Source organism: Trachurus trachurus (assembly GCF_905171665.1).
Source record: "Trachurus trachurus genome assembly, chromosome: 17".
NCBI classification, from domain to species: Eukaryota; Metazoa; Chordata; class Actinopteri; order Carangiformes; family Carangidae; genus Trachurus; species Trachurus trachurus.
Genome location: NC_139900.1, coordinates 33,069,278 through 33,081,651, shown reverse-complemented (window position 1 = coordinate 33,081,651; position 12,374 = coordinate 33,069,278). Strand labels below are relative to the sequence as shown.

At 39.8% G+C, this 12,374-nt stretch overlaps 1 protein-coding gene across 1 annotated transcript; it reads right to left on the bottom strand.

Annotated features, from left to right (window-relative positions):
• Window positions 1-4,052: 4,052 nt before the first annotated feature.
• ndufa13 (NADH:ubiquinone oxidoreductase subunit A13) lies at window positions 4,053-11,669 on the bottom strand. The gene is made up of 5 exons (XM_083991165.1): window positions 11,540-11,669; window positions 9,295-9,373; window positions 9,120-9,191; window positions 8,940-9,009; window positions 4,053-4,338 (listed from the first exon to the last, which is right to left on the bottom strand). Exons 1-5 carry the CDS (start codon window positions 11,631-11,633, stop codon window positions 4,219-4,221), a joined length of 435 nt encoding a protein of 144 aa, XP_083847291.1. The 5' UTR covers window positions 11,634-11,669; the 3' UTR covers window positions 4,053-4,218.
• Window positions 11,670-12,374: the final 705 nt, after the last annotated feature.

Here is a 12,374-nt window from a genome sequence, read left to right as displayed (position 1 = left end):
TGGGTAGAATTGTGCTCAGTCCACTTCTGTTCACTGCATTAGTCCACAAATTTGCTCCCGTAATCTCCCACAGCAGTCCTATTTGATGTGTAAGGTGTCTAGACTGTATTCAGTTGTTTCTCTTTGTACCCTTACATTTGACTAAGTGGTGAGTTTTCAGACTCATGAATAGTGTTGCATGCATTTTATTGTGACTTGTGTCAAACATCAGTTTCCAGGCTTAATCCATCTCTCAATCTCGTTCTCTAGATTGAACGGACCGTTGGAGGCCTCTCTGGATCTCCTGACAGCTGAAGTGTGTGCAGCTTTAGATGGCAGTGACTGACGATGCAGATGCAGTTCAGGTAAACTCTTGTTGTTTTTTTTTAAGGGCGTGTTATTTTGGTGCCGTCCAGTTATGCCAGGCTGATCCCCAATCATTTGTTTGTCTTTGTTTGCAGGCCCATTGTGCAGCAGCAGTGGGGCGGCTGTGAGCAGTGGCTACACAGGAGGACCCTGCCAACTCAAAGGTTGATGCCTCTGAATAACAACAGTTGGCTTGCCTGAGAAACAGTTGTCAAAAACAGTTCTGGCTCCTGTTTAAAGTCCATGAAGTCCAAATGGCTGAGAAGCAGACAGGTTGATGGAACTGCTCCACTAGGGGCTGAATGTAATTTGAATGAACTCTTGTTTGAATCTAATAATAGAATAAACCCTCCAGACAGTGATGTGTGACAAGCTAATTACAGCCACATGACACTTGAGCACTATTCTGCTGTTAAACTTGTAAAATGACTTTTCTAATAAATATTGCAGTGGATTAAATGTTTTTGTTTTTAATTCGCACAATACCTTGTAGGATAGATAGTCCAGGCAATCTAGCTAATTTTGGACCCAAAAATAGAACTAATTGCAATAGAATTTTTTTTTCACCATACATCATTTCCAGGGGTGGAAAGTAACGAGTTACATTTACTCAAGTTACTGTAATTAAGTAGCTTTTTTGTGTACTTGTACTTTTTTGAGTAATTTTTAAAATCAGTACTTTTACTTTTACTTGAGTACATATTGTTGGAAGAAATTTACTTAGTTACATTTTAAATAGCTTAAGTTACAAAGTAAAAAATATATAACTCTGTGTGGGTTGTCAAAAGTAGCTACGCTGCTGCCGCCTCTCTCTCTCTCTCTCTGTCCCTTCACAGACGCACTCAGCAGGTACACACCTCTCCCCCCTCACCGCTACGTGAGTTAGTGCATAACAGGGCTCGTCGCTATGTTGTCGTCTTAATATTAGCCATTAGCCGCAGCTAGCGGTTAAAAGCTGACTTTAATGATTAAAGACAACGTTATCAGGCATGTCCATCTATTCGGCTACGTTTATGGTGACCGTGCCAGACACACCGGGGCTGAAGGCCGGACCGGCGGTCCATTGAGTTAAATGTAGGAGCCCAGTCAGATCCATGGCCATGCTCAAAGGAACAGACAAGCAGCCCACTGCTTCAGAGCAGTTACAGTAAAGAGGCAAGAGAGAGAGAACCTACAGTAAACCCCCCCCCCCTCCTCCTCCTTGAGAGCAGACAGGAAAGACAGTAAAAAAACAGGTGTGTGTGAGTGAAAGAGGGAGAGAGAGATTTTTCTTTTCTTTTTTTATCCGTATTGAAAATGGTATTGAGTATCGAATATTTTCCTTAATATCGATATTGAGTTGAAAATGTTAGTATCATGATCATGATCGTGACAACCTTAGGCCAGTAACTGCAACTCTGATTGGCTCTGGACAACTGCAGTGTCAGAAGGTCAGAATCAAGTTGGTGCCACAGGAGCTAAAAGATGATGGAGACCAGTGTATCAATGGAGAAGGGACAAATTTGGAACACAGAGACATGCACGCAGAATGTTAGGCCAATCTCTGGCCATTAGGCTATACCCCCCCCCCCCCCCCCCAAAAAAAAAAAAAAGTAACTAAGTAACTTGTACTCTGAGTAAATTTTAAATGAACTACTTTTTACTTTTACTTGAGTAGATTTTTACACCAGTACTTTTACTTTTACTTGAGTAAAATTTCATCAAGGTAACTGTACTTTTACTTGAGTAGATTTTTTTGGTACTCTTTCCACCCCTGATCATTTCTATGAGGTGTCCAGAACAAACTAAAAGTCCTAAGAAATCCTAGTTGGGGAAATACATTTAATTCTCATCAATATTGATTTACTGTATAAAGTCTGGTGCCAATAAGGTCAGAAAACAAAACACCCCAATGGGGCTATTTTTTTTTCCTTTACTGCTATCACAATGAAAGTATACATGAAAAGTAAATTTTTTTTGTATTACAAGTTTCTTCTAAAATGAATATGCAAATGAGCCATACACTAATGGAATACGCCCAAAGTACACCTGAATAGGCTTTTTTCCCCCTTTGCTCCTACCACAATGAAAGTAACATTTTTTGGATTACAAGTTTCTTGGAAAATGAATTTGAATATGCAAATGAGCTCAACACTAATTGACTTATGGTCAAGAAGCCATAAAGCCGCAAGCAGCAAAAACGGGCCAAATAACTTAGTTCTTAGTCCCGCTCATATGTTGTCATAACAGCATATACGTGTAACATATATTCTGATGTTCTCTGCAAACTGGGGGGAAAGTCATTAGGTAAGGCTTGTTCGCTAATAAAAAAAATAATTTATAAAGCAACTGGAGACAAGACTGCAATCAATTCTTAAAGTCAATATAAGTCTTTTTGTGGCAACTAGTGACCCAGGTAAATGTGGCAAGTGACATCAACTTGTGTGTATGCATAGGTCAAGTGTGGCAAGTGACTTCACTCAGATTGTGTGTATGCATAGGTTAACTTACTGAATGGACAGTTATTAGTTATTTGGCCCCTGTTTTTGCTGCTTGCAGCTTTATGGCTTCTTGACCATAAGTCAATTAGTGTTGAGCTCATTTGCATATTTAAATTAATTTCCCAAGAAACTTGGAATACAGAAATGTTACTTTTCATGTATACTTTTATTGTGTGAAGATTGATTGTGGTAGGAGTAAAGGGGGGGGGAGCCTATTCGGGTGTATTTTGGGCATATTCCATTAGTGTATTGCTCATTTGCGTATTCAAATTCATTTTCAAAGAAACTTGTAATCCAAAAAATGTTACATTTCATAGATACTTTCATTGTGTAAAGTTTCATTGTGATAGGAGGAAAAAAAATAGCCCCATTGGGGTGTATTGTTTTCTGGCCTTATTGGCACCATGACTTTGTATAGTAAATCAATCTTGGATTGATGAGAATTACATATTTCCCCAACTAGGATTTCTTAAGACTTTGTTGTTGTATGTTGTTCTGGACACCTCATAGAAATGATGTATGGTGGAAAAAAATTCTATTACAATTAGTCTGTCGCAAAACGCTATTTGCCTGGACCAAGATGTACTTTTTCTTTTAAAGTGAGGTGCTGCTGACAATGACTTGGTGCTAGCTGTGTGAGGGGAGTAATTGGGAGTTGGATCCAAAACAATGTCTTCACAGGATCAGATTAGACCTCAACTCTTGGAAGATTTGAGTTTAAAACGTGGCCGTGAAAATTCTCTTTAACGTTGACCAAATTTAATTAACGTAACTGTCCCAAGTCATATTTGTTTCCTCACGCAGTAGTTGATACACAAAATCTCCACAGCCAACATCCCAGTTTGCTATGTTGCAGGTTAATTAATCTGTACATGGATGCATGCATACGTTAGTGAGGGACACCCATGGTAGGCAGATTTCCTACTTTCAGTTTAATAGATGTATATAATGCTTCAATATCCCTGATGCATTTATGAGCAATGAGAATTTTGAATTTTGCTGGTCAGGTTGGAATTTAATACATATTTAGTATATATATATATATATATATATATATATATATATATATATATATATATATATATATATATATATATATAGGTAACATTAGTCTCTTATGTGAAATGGGGCACACTGGCAAAACTTCAGTATACCTTAAAACTGTACTCAGGTACACTGCTGATGTACAGACTTCATGTTTACCATAGGATATGATTTTCTCTATCAGGCGTATGAACTTGAGAATAATGACAGGTAAACCAGGGTGGGGTACAGAAAAAAAAGATAAGTTTAATATGAACATTTACAAGCTGGACCGAGCGAGGACTCAGGTCCACACAGCACTGACTGTGGAAGGTGGTGGAGCACAGGACGCCGTTGGTCTTGGTGGTGCTTACACGTACCACAAGAACCCGAAACGCTTGTGCAAAAGCTCCTCGCGGGGCCGGAGGTTGAACAGCTCCTCTGACACGGGAGTGACCCAGCGGTCTGTGTGGAAGACGCTCTCACCGACCTGCATGAGACACAAGGTTTGCAACATTAAAGAAGAGCTGATGTTGACCTGCATCTAGATCTGATGACAGCTGCGCCTCTCAAGGTTCCTACACATTTGAAATTTCCAAATTCCATACTTTTTCCAGACTTCTTGGTAAAAAAAAATCAAATAATTTGCGATATTTAAGTAAATAGATGTGCATAATATAAAAAAAGCATGCAATTTATTATTTGTTTTCAATATTCTGAATGGGTATGCCATTATGCAACCAAATAATTTCCAGGAGATTGTAGCTAGATACAATAGCGCATACAAAAGAATTAACCCAAATAACTTCAGATAAGACCAAACCAAGATAAGATAAATAAAATAAATATATTTCCATACAATAGTTTCCATTTTCCATACTTTTACAGACCTGGAAATGTATAAAATCAAATTCCATACTTTCCATACTTTCGTAGGAACCCTGTGACCTCTTATTGGCCTCTACAAATACATATGACTGCAACAGAAGAGCTGTTGCATTCATGTCAAACTACCAGACAGACACATTAAGAAGAACTTATTTTATAACAGGGTATCCGCGGGGTCTTGAAAAGTATTAAAAGGTGATAAATCAATTTTGGGAAAATTAAGACCCTTAAAAAGTATTAAAAAGTATTCACGACTTCATAAAGTCTTAAATTTTGAAGGTATTTTTTCTGAATTAGCTGTCCAAGAGTTTGAGTCCTAAAAAACATTGTGAAAGTGTGTGAATTTATTCATTTTATCAAAAAAAACAAAGATGAACCGGTACATAAAAAAGAAAATAAGATTGTTGTTTTGGTTTTTTAGGAGTGGAGAAATGTTTTTTTTTAATTATTATTACAAACTTTGCCTTTTATTTATTATCCTAGCCTATTTTGAATTCTGTAGCATCATAGTGGTCTATAGTCTTTATCACAAACTAAAACTGTTAAATTAAAAGTGTCACTAATGTAAATGGTTGCAGCTTGAAGTGGCGGTGAGGTATTGAAAAATATTGAGAAGGTCTTGAAAAAGTCTTAAAAAGGTTTTAGAATTAACTTCAAGATTCCTGTATATACCCTGTATAAAGATATGACATTCATTACTCAACAAAAACAGTTATAGTCAAAGCTACATCATTTTCAAAATCCTAAATTAAATGTCTTGTTTTTTAAATATCTGTTACTTATTAATTATATTAATTTTTTTAACTTATTTTTTTGTCAACCCTTTCAACTAGAAAATGTTAGAGACTAGAAAACTAGAAAACACATTTCCTGAAGAAAATATGTGTGAATGCTGAAGGCCGAATGCCATTGCTGAAGAAATGCTGAAAGGCTCAATCACAGAAAAGTAGCACTTGTAGGTTGAGAGATGAATGGTTTTAACAGTAGAAATGTTAAAAATGCAGACAGAAATGTTGAAAATCCTGTTGGTAAAGTTGAAGTCTGCTCAAATACACTGGGAACTGGACAAACATTATTGAAGCCATGCTAACGCAGCTGGAGCAATAGTTGGAAGATTTAAAGTAGAATTTGTAAGAACAAGGTTGATTGATATGAAATGGTTGTAAAAGACCTGAAATGTTGAAGAAGAGTTTAAAAAAAATATTAAAATATGTGGATTCATCAACGCGTTCGTAAGCCTCAGAATTGTTCGCAGCTGTGTTCCTACTTGATGAATGCCAACTCCTCGTAAGTTGAGGGCGTGTGCCAGGTGAGTCTAATTAACATAGGATTAGCATAGGTAACAGCCCCATCAATGCCCGTAAAAGGGCATGAGACTGCAGGGCCGTGTGCAAACAGAGACCACAGGCACTGAGCAGAGAAGGTGAAGTGAGAAAGAAAGTTGAAATGCTCAAATGAAAATCTGGGAGGGAGCACCAGACTCCAAACGTAAAAAGAACTTAAATAGTGAAGTGGCGCTACTGTGGCAGGAATGAAACAAAGAAACAAACAAAAGGCTTATATTTAGTTTATATATTTATATTTAGGCTATATTTAGTAGTGTCAGTGGATGCAGCTCTTCGGTTGTTAACAGAGAGACCACACTCTCACGTGTACCATCATAAATATCATCATATTATCACATATGAAAAAAAAACCGGTTGTGTATAGTGTGAACACTTCAACAGAAAGTGCACTGTTGCAGCCCGCAATTAGGAAAAAAAAAAATCATATCGGCAGCTGTATGTCCCCCCCGCCTAGCCTGATGCATCAGCCGCTTATTTCATTACATTTCAAAAAGCGTCTGAACCTGAGCCATAGGGATTCGTTTGCTTCCGGGAGGCGGTTGCTTACATTTGCTTCAACTAATCGCTGCTGCTTGGTGGTCACGTGTGCTATACACCGGTTAAGCTCATAGGTTAATCTTGAGCGCTTGAGTTCAACGTCATCGCCTTCACTTACCCGTCTGTTCGCTGATTGGTCCGTCCGCTCTGGCGGACGGAGCAAACCGAAACGCATTGCTAGTGTCCTGACTACATTGTTGAGGCAAATGAAATTTGCCGGAACCAGTAGGCGGCGCTAGCCTGGCTACCCCCCGCCCCCCAAAAAAGAGAAAAAAACAACTGATATGAATTAAGTGTCTATAATGTTTTTTAAGAGACTGCAATGATTTGTCTATTATTATTATTAATATATATGATTATTAAAAACATCATAAAAGATAAGAAAATAATTCTTATTCAAATCATATAATATCATACAACTGCAGAACAAAAGAAAACGCTATAATCGGTTATTTTTGCAGAAGTCTCAGCACCTAAAAGTGCGTAAGTATACTCCTGACTGTTCTTAGATTTTGTTCTTAGTTAAGAACAAATTCTGGATAAGAAAACATTCATGAATGCCACAATCTTCGTAAAAACTTTGTAAGTAGGATTTAAGAACAAATTTCTTCTTAAGAACGGTTCGTGAATGAGGCCCATTGACCTGCTGATTAAAGCCGGGCTTACACTGCACGACTATTCGTCTGTTCACATCTCAAACTGCACGAGCGTCCCTCTTCAGTCCTACGTCTCAGATCAGTCTCAGACCCCCACTAATTGCACGTCGTTCTACGATTGCTCTCCACCACGATTACCCTGCGATGCCGCTGAGATTTGTGCTGCTCTATAATTGCTCGATTGTAAACATCAAATTGACATTGGTTCCTGATGTTGGTTCCTATAGCAGAGTCCATGGTGGAAGATCAGACCGACAAACACACAGACAGACAGCGTGCATCACCTCCAAGGCCGGTGCTAGAGAGAGAGAGAGAGAGAGAGAGAGAGAGAGAGAGAGGTGGACGTGGCTGGTGTGTAGGCTCGCTATTTTCTACTGTAACGGCAAGAAGAAGAAAAAATGTCCTCAATCGCTGATTGTCTGATAGTGTGTGTAGCCTATTTGTCGGGCTGATCTTCCACCACGGACTGCGCTGCTGATCATCACCCGGTCACCCTGTCTCTCTACAGCTGTGGTCCAACTTCAGCTGGTCACTTCCCTGTCCCTCCTCTCAATTCAATTCAATTTCAATTTCACAAGCTTTATTGGCATGACTGTCATTACAATATTGCCAAAGCATTACAAAAATGGTAAAATAACACATACAATATAAATAAATAAACAGATAATATAATAATACAGATGATACTAATGAACAAACAGTGTAGATATCATTTAGCAGGTAAAACTCAACAGGAGCAGCAGCAGCTGCTCATATAGAGGAGCTCATGTTGAGCAGCTGTCTCTCTCTGTCTGCCCATTTTAACTCCATGACGACGTTCAGCATCACATTCAGGTTCATAAAGGCTCTGTGCTCTGTGCTAAAACAATCTGTCATGGTAAAAACTTGTCGTAGGCTATGTGCAGAATCGTGACGTAGGACCCCATACATTGTCCGTCACGACGAGAAATTTTCTGGCATGTCAGAAATTAATCGGGAGGTCGGCGACTCGTCTTTAGGACGTCGGGACGTGACGCAGAGCCTCACTAACCATACGTCCCGATAATGCTCACGACCCCGCGATCCCTCTAAGATTATGCAAATTAGGCTGCGACTCGTCTGGGACGACAAAATCGTGGCAAAATCGTGCAGTGTAAGCCCGCCTTAATATGCACAAGAACAGATCAAGTAGCAGAGAAAAAAAAACAAGGTTTCAGTCTGTGGCTCCACCATTGCTACAGGGTCTCTGTCAACATGGGAATCAAACATACAACCTGAACATCAAGAGTCACATAGAGCGAATCAGACACATGATCATCTCTCTCTGAACACTGACATTAGGAAGCTGTTTATATATGTGTGACGTGGATGTTTGTTAGACTGTAATCACAGTGACGTATTGGAAAAAAAAACTGTAAAAAGTTTGACTGACACCAGAGTCAATCAGTCAATATCCTGGTATGAATCTAATGAGTATGTGAGGACATCTATGTTGTACTGCACCTTTGCATTGGTGTGTAGGGTATGTGACCAATATGGTTAAGAAAAAGAAAGAAAGAAAGAAAGAAAAAGAAAACTTGGGAGAGACCTGCGCAGGGTGCTGGAGCAGGTCTATTCCAAGTTTTATTTTTATTTTCACACCAACCAAAAGTCAAAAACTCAAAGAGAACATTTATTTTCTTTACCTTCCAGCCTGGAACGTCCTTCATGATAACCGCCTCCTCTTCTAAATTTTCCCTCATCATCCGTAAGGTCCTGGTCAGAGTGAAAATTCAGCCGTTACATAAATAACTTGTCTGTGTTTGTTACCACTGGACTATAACTCTAAATGTGTCTGTTTGCGTGTGTTACTTGTCCACTGTTACCTTCGATCTTGCTCTGCCTGCAGCAGGGGCATCATAGCTATCCGGGCCTCCATCTCCTCAATCTGCAGGCGTCTGAGGAACAAACACATTACATCACCATCAGTCTTGGCTCGTCTGTAAACATTAGTCAGAGTTTGAGCATGAACAAAATTCAAAACACAAAATAGCTTCCTACCTCCTCTCTCTATTCCACCTAAATAGCCTCCAGTATCCAAACACCATGATGCCAATGCCGATGCCGAACATGCTATATCCTGTTGGTCAAAGAATGTGTCAGTCACAGTGTAGAGCAGCGTAGTATTTTACCTCAAATGATTCAGAGTTGGGTTTTAAAAAACATCTCTCACCCACATTATCAGGCCAGTTTAAAGGGATAGTTCAACATTTTGGCAAACTGGCCCATTGCCATAATCCCTATAGTCATAGCAGTAGGTTCGTTACCTTTATTTGTCGGTGTAAGCTATTTTTAGAACGGAGGAGCGGAGCGGCAGGCTGCTCAGAGCTACACTATGGAGGCTAATGGAATTTCTTGGTTTCTCTCATCAAACTCATCAAATACAAAATCCCAAAACTCCAAAACGCTTTCGTGGACAAGTTGTGAGCTGCACAATCACCATGCTATGAGATAATAATAGAACGTTACGAGACAGAGTTGTTTTAGAGGTAAATTCATGCAAAACCGCTGATGCTCATGTTCAGGGACAGTTTTTCAGCAAGCAGACTCTGTATTTACCTCGAAAACGGCTCCGTTTCGTAACGTTCCATTATTATCTCATAGCGTGGTGAATGTGCAGGTCACAACTTGTCCACGAAAGCGTTTTGGAGTTTTGGGATTTTGTATTTGATGAGTTTGATGAGGGAAACCAAGAAATTCCATTAGCCTCCATAGTGTAGCTCTGAACAGCCTGCCGCTCCGCTCCTCCGTTCTAAAAATAGCTTACACCGACAAATAAAGGTAACGAACCTACTGCTATGACTATAGCGATTATGGCAATGGGCCAATTTGCCAAAATGTTGAACTATCCCTTTAAGCATCACTATCAAACTAGACCCTAACCTGTCTACATTATTGATGGAACTGTTGCTTGTTTGGACATGCATCAAAGTTAATGACAGAGCTACAAGAATAGCAAGTTCCTCAACTTGTGTGTTCACCAGCTGTTGTGACAGAATAAATTAATCTGCACTGGGCTGTCTGTAAGATTTGTGGCTGACGCTCTTGTAAAGCATAGATGGCAAAGTAAACCATCTGCATGTTGCACAGAGGATCGGGGGAATCAGGGGCTGTGACCCCCAGACCGGGCGGTGGCTCTAGATTACAATGTTTAAGGTCCCTGTCATGATGAGTGCAGCCCTGGGATACTGTGCAAAACCCTCAAAACTTACAGTGCTCCAGTGTTAGATGACTGGAGCTTGGGGAAGACATTTACCACCCCCAGGTGGTGGCGAGAGGGAAATTTGTCCTGATCTGATGATTACAGCTGCTACTCTGGGGTCTGCAAAGGCTACTACTGTCCTTGCATCTTCTGCAGCTGTAAATGTCGCAATCTGTGGTGGAGACTTCTTTTAATAACCGAAGTAATTGTGCTTCGTATTCTTTTATGCTTCAGGCTTGTCAGTGTTATGAATAACTGGCCAAAATAAAATTCAATCTAACCTCATTCATGACTGTGATAGTCGCAGCACCTGCTGTGTGGGTGACAGAAGTTTGCAACACATATAACCACAGCTGGATCGAGCTGGTAGTGTTAAACTGCATTTGTTTTCTCTTTTAATACATTAAAATGTCTGCATTTCTGCAACATTTGTACCACGATTGCACTGTAACTTATCAAAAAACATTAGTGGCAGGCAGTAGCTGAATGTGTGACCAGGAAAGGGTCAAAATTTGGGGTAAAAACTAGATACAGTCTCACTGTCAATATTTCTTTGTGCTCCTATATTAACCATATTGTAGTAACAGATTTAAGTGAAGCACCAGTTTCAGACAAAATGCTTCCGTCTTTCACACAGTATCAGAGTTGCCCGTGTTAAACGACAGGATCTGGAAAAGTGGCCTTTAATAAACTTTAGACTGTATCTCTATGTAGAAAAATATAAGTGAACCTGCAATGAAATTAAGTGTCAGCGTTAGCTAGTTAGCGGACAACTATTAACAGTCAGGAATAATTAACGAGAAACATTTAATTTGACACTTTAACATGTTATAGACAATCCTATTACACAGTCAAATGATTAGAGAATCAATTTAATTCCCACCAGTAATTTAAACATCATAATTTCAGCAGATTAGCTCCTGTTTCTGTCCCACCGGCGCTAACCCGTTAGCATTAGCCGCTGTTGTCACGCAGCCTGCGCCTCTGTCACAACTCCTTTATGTACATAAAACATTCAGCAAACAGCGTAAAGGATGCATGTACCCGAAAGTCCTCGTTTCGGTAGATTTCTCTTGTAATCAAACGCGGCATAGCCTCCCGGAGGAGGCATGTCCTGCTTCACCTTGGACCCCGCCATCTTGCTCCAGCCTTCCCCAAAACACGCTGCTGACGTCGGCGAAGGACGCTTCTTCGCCGGTGCGGACAAGCAGCAGCTGCAGCGCCGCGAGGCCGCTCTGCCGCCCCCAGCGGCCAACACGGAACTCACATGCTTCACTTTACCCACACAGTGTCTGTTCCTGTTCTAGGACAACCAGTTAACAGACTTTATATTGTTGTGATATTTACCCCAAAATCGTATATTGCTATAATGTTTGGGATATTGACATTTGCCTTAGACATATGATAAGCTCGTGACAATCAGATTAATAATGAAGCATGTAATCAACTTTTCTATAATTGGTGTAATTAGCCTACTGTGTTTGCTCTTATTAAACAAGGGACAAGAGAAAGAGAAAAGGACAAGAAATACAGCCCCCTGCATTCGTCAGCTTTTCCCTGCGTCAGCTGACTATCACAGTTACGTACGAAGACCAGATATCCCAATTGTTTATCAAACAACCAGTACACTCAGTCCCTGTGTGTAACTGCTACTTCCCCTGTCATGTATATGTCATTCTCTGGGCTGTAAGAGCAAACACAGTAATTACACCAATTATAGAAAAGTTGATTACATGCTTCATTATTAATCTGATTGTCACGAGCTTATCATATGTCTAAGGCAAATGTCAATATCCCAAACATTATAGCAATATACGATTTTGGGGTAAATATCACAACAATATTCATCATGTAGGCTACACATGGTGTATTCTGTATT

Excerpts from the sequence above, each read along its gene's own strand:
- ndufa13 (XM_083991165.1), bottom strand. The coding sequence starts at position 11,633 with ATGGCGGGGTCCAAGGTGAAGCAGGACATGCCTCCTCCGGGAGGCTAT. Across the intron at positions 9,374-11,539 it reads ACCGAAACGAGGACTTTCGG|GATATAGCATGTTCGGCATC; the intron begins GTACATGCATCC and ends TTTGACCAACAG. Across the intron at positions 9,010-9,119 it reads CAGGCAGAGCAAGATCGAAG|GACCTTACGGATGATGAGGG; the intron begins GTAACAGTGGAC and ends CACTCTGACCAG.